Source organism: Sarcophilus harrisii, chromosome 2, assembly GCF_902635505.1.
Source record: "Sarcophilus harrisii chromosome 2, mSarHar1.11, whole genome shotgun sequence".
Lineage (NCBI taxonomy): Eukaryota > Metazoa > Chordata > Mammalia > Dasyuromorphia > Dasyuridae > Sarcophilus > Sarcophilus harrisii.
The window spans coordinates 561,040,350-561,064,566 of NC_045427.1; the positions used below are offsets into that span (position 1 = coordinate 561,040,350).

A 24,217-nucleotide genomic window follows, 5' to 3' on the forward strand; every position below is an offset into this window, starting at 1 on the left:
ACACACACAGCGCTAGACTCAGCTTCAGTCTCATGCTTATTCCTTTACGAGTACAATCCCTGGGGACGCGTGGGGCTGGGGGTGGGGGGATGGGAACTGGCCGCAAGGTGCCCCTGGGTGAGTGGAGTTTCCTGGGTCGATTTCAGCGTTCGGCTCTCGAACAGCTCCACCCCCGCTCGGCTGCTTCAGTCACTCGTTCAGCATCTCAAAAACGAATAGTTTCGCTCAAAAAACACTTTCCTCCTCCCCTATCCAGCATTCTCCCACCCCATTCATTTCCCACCGCCTGCACCAACCCTCCTCCCTCGCACCCCTCCCCCTCCAGCGCCAAGGGGGGAGATCCCACGGAATAGCTCAGGAAGCAACCTCTAACTGTGTCGGGGAGAGAGAGGAGTTATATAGCTTAGATTAGGGGAGGGGGAGAGCTGCTGTAGGTCTTCCCCGCGCCCGCTCTACCCCAAACTCCGCTGATGTGGGCGCTTATTATTCCTCCCTGCCCCTCCGGCTGGCCGGGATATTTTTTTCTTTAAACACGAAGTAGCATTTATTTATTCCTCTTCAAAGAGAGAAAGAGAGAGAGAGGAAAGGAGAGAAGAGAGGAGAGAAGAGGAAAGGAGAGAAGAGGAAAGGAGAGGAGAGAAAGAGAAGAGAAGAGAAGAGAAGAGAAGAGAAGAGAAGAGAAGAGAAGAGAAGAGAAGAGAAGAGAAGAGACACAGAGAGAGAAGAGAGGAGAGAGAGAGCGCGCACAGAGGATCTCCAGGCGGCGGGAGACACCCTCCTTCCCCCGCCTCCCCCTCCCCCTCCCCTTCCCACTCCCCACACGCGCGCGCACATTTCACTCCCCCCACCCCCCCACGCCGGACCCCGCACCTCGGCGCCAACGGACCAGCCAGCCCAGCAGCGGGAGCCGCAGCGGGATGGAGGCGGCAGTCACCGAGCGCCCCGCAGGCTGGCCGGGGGCGCCCATAGCCAGGACTGGGCTCCTGCTCCTCTCTACTTGGGTCCTAGCTGGGGCCGAGATTACTTGGGGAGGCGGTGGCAGCGGCAGTGGCGCCCCCGCCTCGCCGCCCCGGCTGCCGCTGCTCTCACCGCGGGGAATAGCGGACCAGTGGCCGGAGCCAGCGGCGAGAAGAGGTGGGGGTCTGGGGCGCTGGCCCCGGGAAGAGATACCTTATCCTGGCGGTAACGGCGGCAGCCAGGCGGAGGAAGAAGAGGAGGAGGAAAAAGAAGAAGCTAGGGGGCAGGAGGAGAGAGCGCCCTGGGGCCATGGTTTTCTGGAGCTCAGGGGGTCTACCCCAGAAGTGCAAGGAAAGCTTGGAGCTAAAAGGAGTCGTAGGGCGCAGCCCCCGGGCTCCCTGGCCCAGTGGGGCAGCCGGGGAAATTCCCCGGCGGACGGATCGAGAGGGAGCCGGGCACCTGCTAAGGGCTCTCAAGAAGAAGGGAGGGGGCCGAGGGCTCGGGGAGCGGCGGCAGAAGAGCTCAAACTGACCAGCACCTCGTTCGCCTTGACCGGGGACTCGGCGCACAACCAAGCCATGGTGCACTGGTCTGGATATAACAGCAGCGTGAGTACCTGCCTGTCGGTTCGCCTGTGTACGTGTAGTCTGTCCATCTGCTTGTGTGTCAGTCTGTTCACTTGTGTGCATGCTTGTCTCTCCACCTGTCCATCTATATACCTTTCTGCCTGTCCTTACGCCTGATCCGCTGGCGCCGGGGGCCGACTTCCTCAGTTACGCCGGGACGCCGAGAAAGGAAGAGCAGAGACTTGCTCGCTTCACTTTGGGAGAAGCTTGATTGTCCGGCTTTTTGATCAGTCTCTCCCTTCCCCTTCTCCGCACCCCTAACAGGTTAGCAGAGTTAGAGGGAGGAAGGCGTGTGCGTTTGTTTACCAACGACCCCCGGGATTGAGGGATTGAAGTGGATGCTGGGTGAGGTCTCCGCGCTCGTTTTTAGACTGGGGGGTGGGGGGAACAGGCGAGGCTGTGACAACCCAGAGAGTGTGAGTGGAGTGTGTGTGTGTGTGTGTGTGTGTGTGTGTGTGTGTGTGGTTTGTGTATGCGCGCGCGTGTGTGCGTGTGCTCGTGTGATGGGTGAGATGTGTGTTTCCCCGAGTGTGTGGAGTGGATCTGGAGTAGGCACAGCTGGACGAACTGACAATTGTGATAGACTTGGCTTTTCCTCATTCGAGAGGGTCAGGGGTGATGGATGTAGTCCCCAGTCTGTCTTTCTGGTTCTGGCTCCCCAGTCCCTCTACTGGGGGCGTGGGTATTAATTTCGCTGCCCTAGACAAACCCCGTTAAGAGCTATCCTAGGTTAGATTAGGCAGCAGACAAGGCAGAGAGTAAAAGTTTGAAGCACAACGGGAAAAATGCCTCTATCTCTCCTTCCTCCCTGGAGGAAAAAAGAAAGGAAAGGAAAAGAGAGCACTAAGGAAAACTTTCCCTTTGCTAGTTCACTCCTTCCCCCATTCTTCACCCCCTAGAATCAGCTGGTGGTACTGAGGCTAGCAAGAAGGATGTTGAAGCCTCTGACCCACTGGTCCCCTTTTTTTTTTTTCTGGGATAGCTGCGTTTTGCCGGACCCTGTAGCATCAGGAGGTGGCGCCATTGATGTCGCTTCTGAGCCCCCTAGCTCTGTCTCCCCCTCCCCCGCTCACCCCACCTCCAGCCCATCTACACTTCCCTCCCTCCGCGACAGCTGCAGCGGACAGGCTAAGCTAAGACGCTTCTGGTCCAGAGGGCTGGTCCTCCCAGCATTCCCGATTCTTAAGAGATTCTGGGCTTCTCAAATTCTACCAGTCTCTACTTTACCCTTTCCTAAGACCGCTTGAAATACCATTGACCAAAGTACCACCTCTGCCCCAACCTGACATAACTCTTTCCCCTTCTATCTGATTTCTCGTTCGGGTTAAAAAAAGATTTTTGCAAAAGATTTGGGATACAAATATTTTCTGGTGCTAGCGGCTCATTTGCTGATCCATATTTTAGGGGGGTAGGTATGCAGATAAGAGGGGAAATATTTTCTCCCTCTCCTTAAATATTGATTTTTTTTGCCTTTCCTTTAGGAATTTATTATTATTTTTTAACCACCATTTCTAATTTGAAGTGGATGGGGTTGGATTGGTGATATTAAAGTAAGAGATTCCGCAGAATGGTGTTTACTGGAGAGCTTTTTCCTTTTGAGCTGGGTTCCCTTCTTAATGACACATAAATGAACTGGGTCTGGATTTTTGAAATAAATGTATATTTAGAAGGTTGGCTATGAGTAAGGTCATCTTCGTCTGGGTTTCCAGTATAATAGTTGGTTCTTTTCCACAACCATTTCTGTCAGCCTCTTCCTTGTGAGTATGGTAGGCTCTTAAAGTTCCATGGGGGTTAAATCTGTTTCTAGGCTGCGAGTGAGGAGCTGCTGGCTACTTAATGTCTGTGTGCTAATCAGTTAGGTTAACTACCAACCCAGGGATGGTTCAGCAGGAGAGAGTGCAAATCTAAACTTTCCCCTTGTTTTTATTAGAAAACAATGAAGTCTCTCTCTCTCTCTCTCTCTCTCTCTCTCTCTCTCTCTCTCTCTCTCTCTCTCTCTTTCTCTCTCTGTGTGTGTGTGTGTATAATGAGGTACACATTTTGTAGAAGTCATATCACAATATGAGTGTGGTGTCTTGGGTTCTGCAGGGAGTACTTTCTAAGGGTCTGTTTCCATTAATATTTTTCTTTGGACAAGCAAAGCTATGATACTGTTTTTCATTCCTACTCACCTACCCATTTTTAAAAACATGTATTATTGAAGAGTTGATAAAACCTGGAGAACTGCCATTTGTAGGAAATATTTTCAGAGAAGACTGATTAAATGCCATGCTGCATTCTCTCTCTGCAGACCTGTCTATTCAGCTGTGTAGCTGGTTAGGAACAAGGCAGTCAAGTACCTAGCCTGAATCACCCAGGGAAACCACCCTGGGAAATAGTAGTTGGGTTCAGATGTAAACCAATGGGAGTATTCAACTTGTCTTATCAGTGAACAGTCCTGAAGAGCTTTTTTCATTATATTATTCCTAAACATGTTAGGTCAGGAAAAAAGATAGTAAAATCATAGGTATGTTTTGGGGTCCCAGGCTTACTCATCTTTGGGGTCTAGGAGTGCTGCTTGTAATGCTTTTGGTCCTGATTTTCAGATGCCACAAGTACATATTTGTGGGAGTCTACTGAGACTAAGTGGATCTGAGCACAGGAAAACTATTCCCTTGCCTGTAGTAGTCTTCAGGGAAACAAACCTGGAAAGGATGATTTGGATTGTTTAACAGTTTCTCTCTCTCAGTTGGGGGAAAATAGATATTGTAAATAAAATCATTTTGAGGCTGATGGATTATTATGAGCTCACGTGAAACTGCCTTTTAAATCAATATAAAGGGAAGAAGAAAATAACACAATAGGAAGATATTTAGCATGGCTGTTTTCAAAGAGATATGGACAATTCCAGATCTCATTACAGTTTTCAAAGAGTTAAACTTTTTATTCTCTAGAAGGCCAATAGTCTTATTTTTCCAAATATAGAGATCTCCCTGTTCTTGATGCAAATACATTTGGCCTCACTGACTTTACTCCCCATCTGTAATATGGGTATTTTAGGTTCCATTGTATAAACATCAGTGTAAATCAACTGATTTACTGAATAAAACCCTGAGCGGGTTTGAAATAAGAAAAGAGAAAAGGGTAGGTAAAAGAGAGAAAGGAAAAGAGAATCTGCTGAATCGCTGTTGAGGATCATCAGAGCTAGTTATGTTTGAGAGGGGACCTCAAAGCCCCAGAAGAGGGAGCCTCTGCTTCCACTATCTCAGGGTTGGATTCCCTTTTTAGGGGGTTAGGAGAAAAGAATCTTTAACACAGGAAGAAAAAGGAATGGTGTCATATGAATGGACTCTGGTCCCTAGTCTTCTAAATTTTTAAATAAATTATTAATCTATTCTTGTGAAGGGAGGTGGGAGAGAGGAAAGGAAGGAGGAAAAAAGAGAGATGGAGGGCAAAGAGGCAAAAGGAGAGGGAGAGAAAAAAGAAAATAAGGGAGGAAGGAGGAAGGGGAGGGAGTAGAGGGAGAGGAAGAGAGGAGGGAAGAGAGAAAGGGAAAGAGAGGAGAGAGACAGAGAGAGAGAAAGAGAGAGAGAGAGAGAGAGAGAGAGAGAGAGAATATGAGAACAATATATGTCAATAGGGACTTGGGTTCAGAAGAAAGGCATTTGAGGTCTTTCCAGATGCCTTTAGTCTCCTGGAGCTGGGATTCCTTTGATGTCTTTGGGAGTGTTAAATATTTTTCTTGTGGGCCATAGACCCTGTCTGGAGAGCTCATATGGAAAGAGACTATCACATAGCTTTTCTTTTTTCTTTCAACTGGCATCTCTGCTCAATAGATTGGCAAATGACTCTTGAGAATGCGAAGTTATGAAAGTAAGCTTAGCCTTCCCTTTTATTTTTCTTCCTAAAAACATCCCTAGCACCTTGTTCTTTCTTCTTCCAATCTCTCCTAGATTCTGGTGAGAATGCCATATTTTGCTTTATAATTGTTGATGTTCACTTCAATGATGGTAAATTTCACATAGCACAGTATTGAGCACAAATTTTAATAAAGACACTGAGAAATGCACATAGGTGAGGAAAATAAAGAAGATATTGATAATTGTAAGTGTCAGGTCTCTGTTCCTCCTGGGAGCTGTCTCTTAGGAGACAGATACAGTTTCTCTTACGTAGTCTCTCACACACAACTAATGCAGTTGGAGTGTGCTCTAAAATATTTACCCCTAATACTCAAAATAGTGACAAGTTTGATCAGATTAATTGTATTCTTTGGATGAATATTCTAATTGCAATTCCCAAATAGATTTTTCAAATATTTTTTGGCTGGATTATCCAATCCTCCTTGCCCCTATGCACAGTACTGATGTCACAATCTCTTAATGCATTTTCCTTCTTGGAGACTTAATAATGAAGCCTGCCTGACTCAGAAACCATTCTTTAGGAGTTTGCCAAAAAAATCTGTTTTTAATTAATATTACAAGGAGAGCTATTTCAGCTAAGATGTCTCTGAGAAATAAAGTGGGATATTGCAACACTAATTGCTCCTGATAGCTGTCTTCCCTCTGGTCAGGTGGGAAGTGAGGGGCATCCTTGGGGGTGGGGGAGCTGGCCAAAGCCAGTTTGTCCCCAGGGTTTCAGTTTCATCCAATGCATTAGCATAACTGGAAAACAGAATAATATTCCCTCCTTGATTTCTACAGCATTTTTAATGCAAATAGAAGTTGCAAACTAATTTAAGTGGGAGTCCCTGCTAATGGTTGCAGAAATGGAATAGTTGGAATCAGCTTTATTGCTGGCAAAGGAAGGCAACTGGAAAGTGGTCTTTCCAACATTGTTGGGTTAAGTGAAAGCTAGAAATTGGGAGGGAGAGAAGAATCTGGAGGAGCTATTTTCTTTGGACTTCAAACATCAATTAAAATGACCAGAGTCACTTTAGTGCTCATTAATCTGTGAGACCATCCTCATCCCTTAAAGAACAACAGAATAAACCAAATAGCTTGTGATGGAAAAACCTATCTAAGGTAAGCAGTTTATCCAAGGACAAACAAGGACCAGAAAACTAAGCTGAGGATTCAATTCCTGTCTTATCTGCTGAATTTTTTAAACTTATTCGAACTTTTCTTAAAGGGTAGATGGGTAAGAGACCCTGAGATATTTTTGATTAGCTCTTGTAAAGGTCTGGTTGAAGGAACATTTGAAATGTGTAGCCAAGGAGAGATTTGAATGAATGAATATTATTTGTGCTATTGTACATATTGTTTGAATTCTCTGAATTCAGTGGAAGGAGAGGATACTGTGCATGGAATAGCCTGGTAAGGCTTTATATGTGTGAGTCTGGAGCTGAGTCTTATAGTCAGAAAGGTTTGTGAGCAGTTGAATAGGTTAGTTTGGCTTATCAAATATAAATACCAGTAACCAAAAAGTCATAGAGGATATGTAATTACTGTTAATTGGAAAATATTAAAAAGCTCACATGGGTTATCACAATAGTTAACTTTTAAGAAATGAAATTTTAAAAATAGGGCCCATAGAGGTCATAAATAGAAAGTTTTCTTTAGCTACGAAGGACTGCTATGTGTCAAATTCTATTGAAGGAGGAAAACTAAACATATGTTCCAAAGCCTCGTCTAGGTGGAGTTTCTGGCTTTAGTGAGGTCACATCTTAATACATAAAGCAATGGCTTCACAGGGACCTGAATCCCTGGTGATGAGAGATAACAATAACAATGAAATAAGTTTGATTCTTAGCAGGGTTTTATGACTAGAACATGGTTCATACAGGTACTTGTCTGAACTTGGAGATCATCTGAAACTGATGTAAAACAGTTCCAGTATTTTATCATGGCAGAATTCATCCAGAGGATCAGTGCAAAGGATTGTAGTTAAGCCAAGCTCAGCATATAGTTTGATAGTTGGGCTTTAGTTATAGAAAACAGCATATAATAATAAAAAGGGAGAAGTGGTGGTGACAAGGGGATCCTGAGAGGGTGGAGTAGAGAATTCTTTAAGGGATATAAGGAATTAAAGTTGGTTACTGGTGGCCCTTGTTGCTAAACCAAAGAGTTCAGACTTTTGAGCTGGGGAGTGACATGATCAGAGATGTGATAGAGGAAGATCGAACATTGGTTATGTATAGAATGCATCACAGATAAAAAATCTAGATGCAGAAAGATCTGTCATGGAGTCACTTAACTTCAGAGTTGGAAGAAATCTTAATGGACATCTAAATGCTCTATTTGCAAGTAAGGCAGCTGAAGCCTGAAGAGGTTCTTATGGTCTGTAGGAATAAAATATATTTATACTTATTTATCTCTTCTGCATTTTCTTCCTTTATGTTTCTTTATTTAACCTCAGCCAATCTCTACTTTTTTATACCCTCTGCTTCTTCCTCAGAAGATCTCTTTTCAAGGGGATCAACAATGCTTTCAAAAAGATGAGGCTGAATACTTTAAAAGAGTTGGCAAAAACTGAGGTATAGAAAGAGTATTTCCAAGGTCTTATGGGGAATCTATATTAAGTTTTTAATTCAAATTACTATGTTTTGTTCTTTGGACTGCCTTGCCTTTCCATTCCTGAGCTTACATGTGCAGATTTAATAAATAAAAGTCTTGTTAGCATTGGGTGTGCTGAATCTTACTCACTGTTGTTAATGGGGGCCTCATATGAGTCACCTTGCTTCTTGAAGGAGTGAGTGAATCAAGGCTGGTTGCATTATGAGAGAGTGTTTTGCTCATTTATTTTGATAAGTGTGTTTGGGTTTAATTATTTATGGTAATGTTGTTCCTCATAGTACATAACTAAATGTGCAATAGTAAATTTGGAAAAAGTAATGAAGTCTGAGTAATAATAGTTCCTGTTAAAGGGCTTAGCTCTGAATTCTTTCACCGAGGAGTAAGATTGTTCATTCAGGGATGGGATGAAAATTATAGGATCTGCATAGAATCAGAATCACTATAGTCAAGTGCTAGCTAATTATAATTGATTTGGTAAACCTTGGTCTACTGATCATAAGGGCAGTCTTTAAAAATTAGGTCAAGTGAAGAACTGGAAGGAAAAGAGAAATGGTAAAATAGGAGACCAAGATGTTAGTGGTGCCAGTCTAATGTGATTGGCTAATCTCATGGAGTTAGAATTCTTGAAATGAAAGGAAAACTTTCATATACAAGACACTGTAAAGAACTGATTAAGAATAGAAATAAGTAAAAAAGAATATAAATAGGTTGAAAGAACATTAGAGATGAAAAGGACCTTATTAGTAATCTCATTTGATGGAAGAAGAACTGATGCCCAGAGAGTGAAGGTGATTAGCCCAGGTTTCAGGTGGTTTGTCAGTGACACAGCTGAGTCTTCTGTCTCCCTCCCACTGAAGTGTTCATCTACTATATCCTGTCATCTAATAGTTTATATATATATATATATATATATATATATATATATATATATATATATATTGAATAAGCTTCTCATGAATAAATCAGTATTGTTCTGAGGATGATAGGGAGATGTAGAAGCTGGATAATACACACTTCTAGTCTCCATGGAACTAACAGTCTGTTTCTAAAGAAAGAAGAGTACATGTAACTTTACTTCTTAATTGGGTACCCATGCTTTGCTTTTTAAATTTCTTGGAGAGGAGAATTGATAAACCAGGGAAGAAATTTAGGTTGTCCATCTTTGGATATTCCTTACTCTAAATCATCAGAGAAGAGTTCTTAAAGTAGATGAATGATTATTTTTTTTAAAAAGAAAACAAACAAAATTTGGCTTTCAGACTCCTTTGGCAAGCATAATATACAGTTGTCAGCAGAAGGCTCTGTAGAGATAATGGGATAGACCCCAAAGTTCCTATTTTTGTCTTAATTCATTTTCTCTGAGTTCTTTCTTAATGCTTAAATGTGAAGTAGGGCTGGCATCCAGAACAATCTACTGAATATATTTAGCTTTCCACTGAAAGGGAGGGTACCTGCAATATTGGCTAATTAGCTTTGGAGTAAGATACAACCCCTTTTAGCCTAAAGCTCAGGTTTCTCTCCCGTAGGAGGAGAGTGTGCATGATGTGTGAAGCCTCAGATCCTTGACACAAACACTAGAGGGAGTGTTGCCCTGGGAAAGGAAGAAAAATAAATAGAATAAAATAATAATGATAAAGGGAGGTTGACACCTTAGTTAATTTCAAAGAGCAGAAGGGGGGGGATGGGTTTTGTGAAACATATTATGAAGTTGTATTTTATTTTGGGTATAAATCTCAATTAATTGTATCCAGAGTAAGAGAGAATATAATATAATTCTGACAAAGTCTGCCCTGGTCAGACAACAATTGGAGTATCATATTTAATTCTGGGATATATTCATATTTAAATTTATTTAGGAATATGTTTATTTAGGAAGTCCAGTGCCAGGTTGGAGTATTTCCATAGAAAAATGACCTGGCTTGGTCTAGTAATAATATGATTATTACTAGATAGAACTGAAGTGGAGTGGTGGCATTAGCCTAGAGAAGATAGACTTAGAAGGAACATAAAAACTGTCTTCAACTATTTGAAAATTATGTGCTATAGGAAATAGACTTGCTCTGTTTGGTTCCAGAAGATAAAACTTGTTGAGCAATGAGTAGAAATTGAAAAGAAGCAGATTTAGGCTTCTTGTGATGAAAATTTCTGACACTGTTATCTCAAACTAGAATGGTCTGTACTTTGAAGTGATAGTGGATTCTTTCCTTCACTAGAGATTTTTAAACAAAGGATCTGGGTAACCAATAGCTGTGTTTGTTGTAAGGGGGATTTTTGTCAGCTCTAGGTCAGACTAAATGACCTTTGAGGTAATTTCCACCTTTGAGATTCTGAATTCATGCCCAGAGTGCTTTTCTTCTTACCACAAGTCTTTCTGATATCTTCCCAGTGATGCTCAAGTAAGATAATGGAAATAAAGTGCCTTGTAAACTGCAAAGTAAATGCAAGACAGATCTCTCTCTCTCTGCTTTTTTGTCTCCAACTCTCTCTCTCTGTCTGTTTATGTCTATCTTTCTCTCAATCACACACATACATACACACATATAAAATTGTTGGATTAAGAGGAAGAGCCCTTCAGCAGACACAAATAAATTGATGCTCCAGGACCTCGGATAGCTCTCTGTCCTTTTCCCAAGATGGTTGCACTGCTCTTTTTTCTCAGGTCAGAATCCATTTGGGATAAACAGTATTGAGGAGCTAATCACATAGGTCTAAGTTTGAACCAATGGCCCACTTCATTCCAAATTAAATAATTAAAATTCCTAGATATTAGCATGATTTCGATGATTTCCTTTTAGTTTTCTGTTGCAATATTCGATTTTAATGTCCCTATTTTTTCTCATTAAATTCAATTCAATAAGGATTCATTTACTGGGCACCTCCTATGTGCCCAGACCTATGCAATGTTCTTGGATTAGGGGGGAGGGATGGGAAATATTTTCCATTCTCAATCCTAGATTCTCTTGGAAAATTTAGAAAATATAGAACAATGATTTATTTGTCCTTTAATACTTAAAATGCTTACTGAGGAAAAGGTACTAAGTTATGCCCTGAAGGAAAAAAAAACAAAATTAAATAATAATTTTTGCCCTTAAGAAGCTTATGAGCTGATAAAATGTAATACACATAATAATAGCTAACATTAGTGTGGTGGTGTAAGATTTGCAAAATGCTTTATATTATCTCATTTGATATTCACAACAGACTTGTGAGATGGTGCTCTTATTTCCATTTTACAAAGAGGAAAACTGAGGCTCAAAGAGGTTAAGTATTTGCCCAGAGTTTCTCACAGTCATTATGTATCAGAGACGGAATTTTAATTTGTCTTCTTGATCCCTAATCTAAACATATCCATTATGTCACCTAGCCTGCCAAGGAATATTATATTATCATATGTTGTAATTTACTTATTCTTGCCTCCCCCAACCCTCTTTCCCCCTTTTAAACTTATGTACCCCTCTTGTATCACAATACTTATCCTCTTTATAATCCCTCCTTCTTGAGTCTTCCCTTCCTTCCTTATTACTTTTTTCTTTTCCTTTTCCTCTCCCCATTTTAATGAGGCGAGAGAAATTTTCTTAAAACAAATGTCAATTATTTTTTCTTTGAGCAACTCTGATAGGTAAAGATTCACACATGTTCCTCCCCTCTAAATTCCTCAGATATGATAAGTTTCCTTAGCCTCTTTGTGGGATGTCTTTCCTCTTTTATCCCTCCTTCCCACCTTATTCTGCCATCATCCCTTTTCCATATCTACTTCCCTTTTTATGTTATACAGTACAATCAAATTATGCATGTATTCTTTTGTATATCCACAACAGAAATACAATTCTCAGAGTTATTTTTACCTTTCTGCATCTCTTGGTCTATGCTTGGAGATCAAATTTTGTTTAGTTCTGTTTTTCTTCAGAAACAAATGAAGTTCATTTGTTTCATTAAATGTCCATCTTTTCCTTGGAAGAAAATGTCAGCTTAGCTGTAGTCTTATTTTTGGCTGCATCTCAAGTTCTTGTGCCTTTCGGAATATCATATTCCAGGCCCTTCTTTCCTTTAATGTAGAGGCAGCAGATCTTTGGGTGATCCTTATTGTGGCACCTCGGTATTTAAATGGTTTTGGCTGCTTGTAAAATTTTTCCTTAATCTGATAGTTCTGAAATTTTGCCACATATTCCTTGGGTTTTATTTTAGGGTTTCTTTCAGAAAGTGTTCGATGAATTCTTTCAATGCCTATTTTACCTTCTGATTCTATTACATCTGGGCAGTTCTCTTTGATGATTTCTGTAAAATAGTATCTAGGCTCTTTTTTTCATCATTAGTTTTCAGAAAGTCCAATAATCCTGATTATCTCTCCTAGATCTATTTTCCAAGTCTGTCATTTTTGCAAGTAGATAATTCATGGTTTTTCCAGTTTGTCATTTTTTGTTTTTGCTTGACTGATTCTTGCTCTCAATGAATCATTAGTTTCAATTTGTTCAGTTCTAATTTTTAAAAATTATTTTCTTCATTAGCTTTTTTACTTCTTTTCTGTATATGTCCAATTGAGTTTTTGAATGTATTGTTTTGGTCTGTGGAATTTTTTTTCCATTTCACTAATTTTTTAGTGATTATTTTCTTTTCCAATTCACAGATCCTACTTTTCTTGGTGTTCTTTTGTCTTTTCCAATTCACGGATCCTACTTTCTTGCAGGTTCTTTGTCTTCAATTACAAATCCTACTTTCTAGTGAATTCTTTATTTTTCCAATTCACAATTCTTACTTTCCTGAGATTTTTTACTTTCCAATTCACCAATTTTGTTTCCTGCACTTCCTGGAATTTTTTAACTTTTCCAATTCTTATTTCAGGAAGTTGTTGCTCTCTTGTAAGGCTTCTCTTTCCTTTCCCATTTATCTTCTAACTCTCTTTTGAGACTTTTAATGGTCTCTCTTCTATGAGAGCATCATGTAAGGAGGACAGTCTGATGCATTTTTTGCTGTTTGGGTCTCTTCAGGTTTGCTGACCTGCTCTTTTCTGCATAGCAGCTGTGATCGTTCTTTTCATCTTTTATTCGTGTTTAAAGCCTTTAGGGTAGGTCTCCTAGGCAAGGGGTTACAGCTTCCTCTGCAGAGCAGGAAAGATGTAAACCGATTTCCGGCTCTGAGGTATGGGAGTGCTCCGAGTGAGAGTTTTCCCTTCCCCCAACAGGAAGTGGATTCAGCACTGGCCGAGCTATCAAACTGCTTAGTAGGGCTGAGTGGTTTAGCCCCCTCGGCTAGAGACTAAGGGGTGAAAGTGTCACTGCCCCAGGCCGGAGCCTCTTGTGGGACTGTGAGTATTAGCAGCTGACCACAGACCGCAGACCTCCGCAAACTCTGCCCCAGTGTCTCTGCCCAATGCAAATCGGCCCTGGAAAAGCTCTATGGCCCCAAGCCGAGCTCCCCACTGCGCAGATTGGAGGCTAACCTGGCTGCGTCCTCCTGCCGTGCAGGGATCACAACTGGCCTGAGGAAAAGTCCGTACGGGGTTGGGCTGCGCGCTTGTGCTGAGATCTGTGCCTTCACCCTCGGTTTGAGGCTCCTTCCTCGGAACCTAATTTCTCTCCTGTCTGCTGGATCTCCCCTGGCCCTGGAACCAACCTTTTAGGAGACTGCAGATTTTTCGGCCGGGGAGTTGTTCTACTTTTATCTTTCAATTGTAGCAGTTAAGACTATTTTTGAGGCTCGATATAATATTGATAAAGAGGGTAAGAGAAGAGCTTAGAAAGTCGCGTGTGTCTTCTCCGCCATCTTGGCTCTGCCCCATTATCATATGTTGTAATAAGAGTGTTAAGTTTAATGTTGTTAGGTGATAAAAATGAGTATAATCAAATATGAACTATATTATGTGGCCATTAAATTCTTAACAATTAAGAAAGGAAATGATAATGATAACTGCGATGATTAGGGAAGGCTTCTTGGATAATTGACTTCCTTCAGGTTCTAGATAGGCATCTGGAAAAGTGATTTACATTTTTCTCTCGTTACCTCATTACTTGTCCATACTCATACATATGTATATGCACACATATGCACACACACAGACACACATACCTTTACCCTGAGTGGGATGCTGGCAGACCTGATCTGGAGAAGGGAATGCATTGGCATTACATTCAAAATGAGGGACCCCCTTAATATAACGGTTCCACACTCCCTCCCTACCTCCAACCAGGAATGTCTGTGGAACCTAATAACTTGAAATCTTGGACTTGAAGTCAGGTACAATAGCTATCTAGAATAAACACTAACAACCAGTGAAATGCTAGCCTGAGGCATAAAGAGGCAGCCTGCTGCAAAGGTGAAGGAGCAGGACAGGATTCAGAAAACCTAAATCCATCCGGGTTCTACTCTTAACTTGCTGTGTAAACTTGATCAGTTTACTTTGTTTTTCTAGACCTCTTTGTAACATAACAAATTTGGACCAGGTGATTTCTCTGGTACCTTCTTCCTCTAAAATTTGATTCACATTTTTCCCGAAGTTCCCTTGCCATCTTCTACTCCTAAAATCCATGGGAATATTTCCTTGAAGTTTGAAGAATTAGCCAATCACTTGGGCCCAATATAGCTAATCTTCCCTTCTTATTCCTTTCAATCTTCTCTCTTTAGCAGCCTAATCAGGTTCTGGCTGTGTCCAACTGGTGAGTGTATTCCAGGTCCATCCAAGGGGGAACTTTTGAGCCTTAATAGTTAGGATATAAATGTTACAGTTGAACTCAACTTCTGATTGAATGCTTACGATGTAATTTCATTTGAAGGGGGAAAAATGCAGGGCTGGGGATTTCAGTGGTCCTAGCTGATTATTTAAAATATATTAGTTCCAATGAAATATTTAGCTTTTAAACAACAAATTTAATATGGTGAATTGCATTTTACTTATTAATGGCAGTTGCAAGGAGATTTGTAGGAGTTGTGCTAAAGTGCACTGTTGTGATATTGCAAAGTATAGTAATTACTGTAATATTTTGTTGAATTATTAATATCTACTATGCCTGCAGGAATAGCAGCCTCTGCAGCAGAATACGTTTTAAAATTGCCTTTTTCCCTCCTGGCTTTGTTTTGTTTTTTAGGCATTTATGAATTTTTTACGGATGGGTGGGAGAAACTGGAGTCAATTACATCATGCAAACTACTCCGCATGCCCTGACAAAAAGACCTGGTGCCAAAGCAGTTCACAGCCAGTCCACCCCCACCCTCAGCCAAGCCTATTTGCAAAACTGAGAAGATCATGGTTTGAGGAAAAGGCCAAAATTGATCTTTTTGCAGCAGCTAGGATTGGTAGAAAAATTTATCAATAAGGTGGTGCGTATATAGTGTTCTATGCATTTGTATGCAGAGTTAGCTTAATACATTTGAAGATAAAGGGGTTTACTTACATCCTATCATTTGTGGACATCAGAAATTGACTCCATAATATCTTCTTGATGATTGAAAACCTACGATAGTCATGTTGAGTCCAATCAAATGAAAATTCAACAGATCTGTTCTGACCGTACAGTGAAATATGTTATACTAGAAAGGGTTATTATACATCCTATTTGAAAATCTTGGTTTGTATGTTTCCTAGTAGTGTAACACTAGGCAGGTCACAGAAGCATAGAAATTGAGTAGGAACAGACCTTTGAAGCCATCCAGTTTAACCTTCATCTTGACCAAAAACCCTGTTGTTAACATTCTGAGGGCAAGAGACCAGATTAATTAGCTTGATTCATCCCAATAAATTTAAAAGATATTTTATTGTATGCATTGTATGTTAGATTATATGCAAACTCTGTGGAGGATATAAAGATAAAATACAGTCTATCTCAAAGGAAGTTTTGCTTTAGAGTAGATAAGAAGTCATGTATACAAATGAGTATAATGAAAAGCAGCGTATTATCAATGAATGTTATACAAGAGATATGAAGATAGTTCTAGGGGGCATTGCTGAGGAGAGGGCTAGGATGGAGTAGATTCTGTCTAGATGAGGTGAGTATGATTTGAGCATGCACAGATTGCCCTTTATAAACTCTTTAAAAAAAGTCTGACAGGTAATGAATTAGTGTCCTTAGTGGGAATGAATTTTTCAGATCTGAGCCAGGAAGGGATGATAGCAGGCAGAGAGGAGGAGAAAAAAGTCTCTTAAAAAGGTTGTCAGTGGGAAAGGGTCTAGAAATATTTGACCAATGATCATGAATTAAAAGGCAAAGATTATTTACTCCTTTTTTACTGAAAGGGAAACAGTGATACTGAGAAATTGGAAGTGACTTGTCTGTTACCAGCAAATTGTTTGTGGAGGCAAAACACATACCTTGGTACCTTTCAGCCTGGGGCCTTTCCCCTAAGACTTAACCTTTATAAGTTACTGGCTATTAATTGCTCCCATCTGAAAGAATGGGGGGCATTGAGGTAACAATGCTAGCTTCCTGCATCATTTCATAGCCATCTCATCCATCCTTCTTGCTGCTGTTGGAGTTTTCATATAATTAAAGGAACTTACTAGAGGTGAAGATGGGAGAGGCAGTGTCATTTGCCAAGAAAGCCAAGCATACAATTTCTCATTTGAATTTACCACCAAATGTCTTTGATTAGCACAGAGATATTATTTCCTAATTCCTAATTCTGTCATTAAACAAATTCACAGGATAGTTTAGGAAAGTGGATTAAGTTACTTGTGGGTTTCTAGGTAGTGGAATTTACTTTTTGCCATAATAATGACAGCTTTCTCTATACCTGTTGATCTTTGAAAACCTCCAAGCACTGCATTTTTGTTTTTCTTCCCAGGTTATTTTTACCTTCTTTATAAATCCAATTTTTCTTGTGCAGCAAGATAACTATATAAATATGTATACACATATTGTATTTAACATATACTTAAACATATTTAACATGTATGGGACTCTCTGCCATACAGGGGAGGGGGTGGAAGGAAGGAGAGGAAAAGTTGGAACAGAAGTTTTTGCAAGGATTGATGTTGAAAAATTATCCATGCATATGTTTTTTATCAATAAAAAGCTATAATAAAAAAAGAAAACCTCCAAGCACTTAGAATTATAGAATGCTAAAACTTGTAGGGAACTGAATTCACTTAATCCAGCCTTTTTAATCAAGCATAGGAGTCCCTTTAGAGGCTCCCTGACAGGGAATTAGATACTCACGTTATGGAAGGAAAGATTATATAGTTTAGGATAAAGTGGTCACCTAACTGGGAAGTGTCCAATTAATTCATTAATCCAATTAGCCCCTTGCTCTCTGAAATACTTTCTGTTGGTTGCCCAGCAACCAATATAGACTTCAATGTATTACTGCTGGTGAATGGAGCAGTAGCTTTTATTTCCTATTGGCTCTCCCTCCCAGCCCTTCTCTCCTTTTTTGGTGGGTAGGGGTGGGATATTTATTTTCAGATTCATAGTAATGAAGAGCAGCATCATTCCATCATTTCTCAGTCTCTCTTCTTACCCTTTAAAAATTTCAGTTTTCAGTTGCACAACAATGAAGAACATATTAATTCCCTGGCTTTCATTTCTTCAGGCAGGTTCTCTTTAGACTTTCAAGTCTGATTTTTTAATTTTGTATTACTCTTCTGAATTTATTATATTAAAATTGGAATTCTTTGCTTACTAAACTACAAGATATTTGAAAGCAGGAATCATGACTTACTTTTATATCCTTATTTACTGGACTCTGTTCCTAGCACAGTGCATTATACATAACAGGTGATTTAAAAATGTTTGTTGCATGAAGGACAGGGGTGTACTGGAGGCCTTAGAACATTTTCAAAGGCTATTCCTACACCACTATATGGATGGTCTATATCAGAAAATATTCTTCACACAAAATAACACCAAACTCCAGTGTCAAGTAAATTCTGTATTCAAAATGGAATGAGATTGCCTCTGAAAAACAAATAAAAACAAAAACAAAAAAGGCTTCTTGTGGGAGGGGAGATTTTTACTGGGACTTGAAGGAAACAAGGGAAGGCAGGAGATTGGGATGAGAATAGTTTTCCAGGTATAGGGGCAGTTCAACTCCCTAACAAAATTAAGCCATGAAAGAATGGAGTTGCTTAAGGGCACATAGCGAGTTTCAGGACTAAAACTCAGGGGTTTGGTGATTACCAAATCTACTTGTCATATGAGATCACTTAGATATTCTGTGAGCAGTGTCAATAAACAAGGAGATACAAAATATACAGTATTATGTATATATGACTTTGCACATTTACTGTAGCTAGAGGGTTCCATGTTAAGGCAATGGAGTCATGGGGTTCATCCCAGAATGTGCCAGTTAGCTCAGTTTTACTGTCATAACTTTGTCCTGTGTGATCTATAAGTATGGTCCACCATTAATCTCTAATTCTTGTCCCAGACTGATCTTGGAAGAAAATATCCCTAACCCTGGCCATGGATAAACATGTAAATATGACCATCTTGATTGCATATTTATTGTTAACACTGGCCTCAGACTGCCACCTAAACAAAAAACAGAACTTTAATTATAATTAGAGCCTGTTCTGAACCTAGTTGCAGAAGAATCATTAATCAGGCCTCCCATTTATTCTCTAGCCCAACATTAGTTGAGCTAGTTATCTTAAAAATGCAGCTAATATCTTTTTTAAAAAGTGAATACTTAGTCCCTAGAGGAATGTGCAAGAATATCTACTTCGCCCCAAACAAGTCACACTTTTGGGTAACTGATAGCAGAGTAGTAGGATTATCTTTGTATATCAAAGAAACATTTTCCACTTTGCATGACCAAGAAAAAGCACATGTGCTGCCTGCTCAGTGGAAACTGTTTTCCTATGAAATTAATTCATATCCAGTAGAGATATTTCTAAAGTGCGTTAAGACCAGCACACTTGTCTGTCTTTGTGGAGGGTGGCTTATTGTTTGGTAATTCTGCTTCAAGAAGACACAGAAGGAGGAGGAAGATGATGGGCACTGTGAGCAGTATGGATTCTCTCAGAGCATCCTGTGGGACATTGGGAATTAATTAGCTCCCTTTGGCTGAAAAGTGCCAGCTTCTTTGGCACGATTCTTTCCGGCTACAAATCACTCCACTGTCTCCAGCCACCTTCAGAAGAGGGAGCATCTCAATTGAGCTGCTGGCGACTGCGCCTCCCTCTCAAGGGAGACTCTTTCTGATGGCAATGCATCTGTTCCTGCATTTCCAAGGACTTCGGACCAAGGTAGTGTTTAATTTTGCAGCTACTGTGCCATCAGGCTATTTGACAGTCTCTCCCCCCTTCTCAGAAGGCCTGCTTGTTTCAGAGTAGACCACCTCCCTAAAGCCCAGTCCTATGGAACTCTTCTGGGAGGGGTTTTGTAGGTTTCTATCCCCTCTAAAAAGAAAATGTCAGGGTGAGGTGACAGCTCTTTCTAGACAGTAGAATTGTGGTGATGAAAATGGCTCTCTTACTCATGGTCTGTTTCCCTTTGGCATTAATAGGATATGTTATAAACTTACAAGAACTTTGATTAGGGTCCTCAAACAATGCATGTCAATTGGAGAGCAGCCACTATCTATTTGGATCTTCCCAGACTCAAGGATAGAATTACTGTTGCCCTTGCTCCCTAAACCTTAAAGGACTGAGCTAATTGGTGTTGTTGGGACCTTTTGAGCCCCCTTCTTTCCAAATGTAATCAAATAACCATGAAACTGCCTAGAATTCTTTTTACTTCTTCACTTCTACCCTCAGAATGTGAGTTTTTCATTCCCTGGGACAGGCCTGCAGGGAAGCTCTCGCCTCACTTTAATCTCTGTTCAGGATGCATCTGGAGCCAGATTTCATTCAGCCATATCACAATCCCTCCTTTATGACATCATTGCTCATCACCATGGAAACATTTCCAGAGTCACAGAGACTGGATTGTAGCATCATTGAAAGCATCAGGCACGAGGAAGAGAGAAGAGGAAATGTAGGGTGGGGGCGATGGGGAGCTCAACCCATAATAAACATGACATGGCAGGAAAAATACTATTTTTCTTTTTTTTTTTTTGATATTTACATATTGGAGTTTCTTGCCACAATAAACCCCCTAGGATGTAAGGAAAAGGATGTTTTCAGAGTGAGAACTTCTACCCGGAGTCAGTTTTGACTGCAAGACTTTGAGATGGACTGGATCAATACTTTTGCTAGTCAAATAAAACTCAAAAGGGTGATATATTTTGGAAGCACAGAGTAATAAAATATTGACTCTGGGAGAGACTTATAAAGACTATTCAATTAAACTGTTTTATAAATGAGGAAACAGAGGCCTAGGGAGGACAAATGGGTATCCTAAGTGACACAGGAGTTAGTAGCAGAGCTGGATCTTCTGATTCTTTGTTTTTTTTTTCTGCTCCTATGTATGTATGGTTCCTGGATTCTGTAACTGTAAGGAACAATAGAACTAAGAAATAGGATTCTTGCAGTGTGTACTTGCCTCTGGCATATAAGAATGTTGGAGGTGAAAGTGCCCTAGGAAACTGAAGGAGAGAGAAAAGGTTTGGCTTGGAATGTTCTCTCTTCTAAGGCAAGGTTAATTGAGCAATGGAAAATTTGAAGCTTTTTTCTCTAGTAAAACTCTTTTAGGAATCCTCCTAGTTTGACCCATATCCCATTAGGTACAGTGAATGCTTACATGTTGATGAATTGGTAGTACTGTTTATGCTATGTAAGATGGTGGAAAGCACACTCATAATAGTATATTAAATTGTGATTATTCTAATGTTTATATGTCTTGTCTCCTTTGCTGAACTCAGTTCTCTGAAGGCAAAAATTATGCTTTCTTTACCATATGTTTCATATAGCATCCTATATAATAAACCCTTAGTAAATGCATGTTGAATTAATGGAATTGATTAATTAAACTTGGTCCTATTCTCTAGGTGGAAAGAGGTCAGAAAAACTGCTGAATTCTTGTGTCCATTACTTACAAAATTTGTGACCATGAACCAGATTCTTTAATTTTTTATTCTCAATTTTCTTATTTGCAAAAAATCATTATATGTGTTGTTAAAAGAGAAAAATAGAAAATTATAGAAAAATGGTCAGCAAACTAAAAATTCCACAGTAATGTCAGCCATTTATAAGAGTCGTTGCTGGAGCACTGGTTTCTAGAAGTTTGCTCTCTATAAATTAAAGGAATTACCTCCAGATTCCTTTGGAGTCCACCTTTCTTAAACCAATCTGTTTATAAAACCAAACAGACTCTTTCCCTTGTTGTCAATGATATCTTCACTGACCAGCTCTGAGGAAGCTGGATAAAATGTTTTCTCAGCAATGTTGGCTATTAGCTGAACCTCTTTTGATTTATACAACTATTTCTCAGTTTGGTGTTCCCTTCCATGAGCATTTGGGTTTTTAACCCTGATCTTAAAGAGAAAAGGCAAGAAGCAGAGTCCCTTGCCTAAGGATGTTGAGATCAGACTATTGTTCTGAGGTGGGGGAGAGTGTTCTCTTTAGAGACATCAGCAGAGACAGTATATAGTTTATGGGGAGGGTCCCTTTTCCCCTTGGTGGTAGGATTCCCATTTACAGCTTTGGGTAGAGGAAAGAAATGAAAGTTAAAAAATAATTTTTTGTAAATATGAGTGGTACTCTATCTTGCAGCATTTTAAAATATTCAGAATGTCTCAACAACATTAACCAGCCTGTCAGAGTTGCCTGTGGAGCTGGTGCCACTGTTGTATAAAATATTCTGTAGTGTGTGTGTGTGTGTGTGTGTAGTGAGGGGTGGAAACAGGTTGAGGCCTGGGAGTTTGCCTGAGCATTTAGTCAGTATTCAAGCTGAGCAAACTTCTTCTTCTTCTTTTTTTTTACCAAGTGCATTTATTAATCTAAGCCATGGAGAGGGTAACAAGGTCTATTTTTGAATATGTTTGGAACATGGTGCTAACCAAGGTCCTGAGTCTGATTTCTCCTCCTTCAAAATTCAGCACATGTGATTCTTTCTGGACACCATTCAACCTTTTATATGGTGCTTCCCTTATTCAGTTGTAAGATCCATGTGGTCAAGGACTGTTTTGATTTTTATTTGTATCACCAACCCATGGCACATGTGTGTGTTGTTGTTTTTCAGTAATGTCGAACTTTCTGTGACTCCATCTGGAGTTTTCTTGACAAAGATGCTGAAGTAGTTTGCCACTTTCTTGTCTGATTCATTTTATAGATGAAGAAACTGAGGCAAACAGGGTTAAGTGATTTACCTAGGTCACACAGCTATTAAGTATCTGAGGCTGGATTTAAACTCAGAAAGTTGAATCTTTCTGACTCCAGGTCTGATGCTCCATTCACTATGGAGCTGCCCCTCCATGCATATAATATGATTTTCACTCAATACTGATCACTCTAGGTGGAAGGGGGCTCCTTTTCCTCTGAGCTCCAGAATGCTTTCATAAATTGATTATTTTCTAATTAAGGGTACCTGTAGACATTTCTTATCTACGTTATTAGACTATAAATTCTTTTAAAGTAGGTACTGGACCATATTCATCTGTACATATTACCTAGTACCCAGAAAATTCAGTATTCAGAAAATGCCAGTTGAATTGAACTGAAGTTATTGAATCTGTCTATTAAGAGACCTTGTGGTTTAGTGAAATCAGAGGATTTGGGTTTCAATCCTAGCTCTGCTTCTATGTTTATGGACAAGTCAAATTTTAGAAACCTTTGTTTCCTGGTGTGCAAAATGAGAGAAATGGACTAAATAATCTCTAACAGTTCTATCACCACTTCATCCAATAGTTACTTTAAAAGCAACTTAAAATAGTAGAAGGGTGGATTAAGTTCCAGAATCTTCATCTGTTGTTTATGATCCCATATGGACCCTTATAACTGACTGGGGGGGTCATGCCATTATTATTTACTATCAGTAAATATTTGATTTGTATACCTATTTTATGTACCTATATACATGGGTTCACATAAAGTTTCTCAGGTTATAAGGAAGGGGTCACAAATGGAAAAAAAAATTAAAAAGCACTAGACTAGATACTTTCAGAAGCTTCTTCCAGTTCAAGAATTCTGCCTTTCTTGGGTGTGTGATGATCATCTTTGTGTATGAAAGATGTTGCTGGGCACTTTTTAAGACAAGTTAAATAGACTTTACCTTTGCTCTCTAGTGGCTTACAACTCAATGCTCATGATGCTGTTATAGGATGAATGATGGGATTGGTTATAATAATCTCACACATCAAAATAGCATATCTTATTCACTAAGTACTTTGTATAGGTTTCTCATTATTTACTCTTGCAATTATTCTTTGTAAAATGAATTTTTATCCTCATGTTACAAATGAGTAAATTAAGGCTTGAATAATTTGAGGGACTTGTTCTAGGTCAATGATAGAATGGAGACTAGAAGCCATGTCTACTGATTACTAGTACCTAGTGCTCATGGAGACCAAAGCAGGAGAGAACATGTGATGCATGCTTACGTTGGTTTGAGCCTGTGACTCTGGTTGCTAAGCCAGTCTTATTCTGCTCATCCTAAGTACTCTCTTGTGTCAACCCTTTTTTTTCACTATTTTTTCCCCTGGCCTAAATAGTACATATAAAGGGACACTGCCAATGTTCCCATCTCTAAACCTTCTTGTCCTTTCTTTGGGGACATTGTCCTCCCAACACCAGTTTGTGCCCAGTCAGCCAGGACCTTTTTCCCTTGTCTTGCAAAATCTTGGCCAAAAAAGCTCCGAGGGAGTGGATCTCTGAGTGCCTGGTCTTCTCTTAAGTCACTGAAGCCAGAGAGTCTTCTGTTGACCTTCTTTTAATTGCTAATAATTATTCAGTTTTATGTAGCCTAGGGCGATAAATATTCATAAATGGTGTCGTGCATTAGTAGTAGGTCCTTTAGGCCATTGTATTTTTAATTAAACTGAAATATGGAATTAAAAGTAATAAAAGGAAATGGCAAGATGAGACCGTATATGTGTGTATATGTTACTATCTTGTTCGTCCTAATATAGTTTGTCCTTGAATATAACTCACATCCATGAAAAGAAAATAATGCAGGTATATCCTACCTCTAATCAAAATAACATTAATTATAGATTCCACTTAGATTTTATGTAAGTTAGATATGGGGAAATATGTATGGCCAGATTTGTTTCAATATGGCATTCACCTCTCTCTCTCTCTCTCTCTCTCTCTCTCTCTCTCTCTCTCTCTCTTTA

At 39.9% G+C, this 24,217-nt stretch overlaps 1 protein-coding gene across 1 annotated transcript in view; it reads left to right on the forward strand.

The window, feature by feature from the left end:
* The first annotated feature begins 665 nt into the window (after positions 1-665).
* SORCS3 (sortilin related VPS10 domain containing receptor 3) overlaps positions 666-24,217 on the forward strand; it is a 694,786-nt gene continuing 671,234 nt past the window's right edge. Inside the window, exon 1 of the mRNA XM_031955808.1 lies at positions 666-1,565. Coding sequence (XP_031811668.1) covers positions 918-1,565 — 648 coding nt within the window. The 5' untranslated portion in view covers positions 666-917. The remainder of the gene's footprint in view (positions 1,566-24,217) is intronic.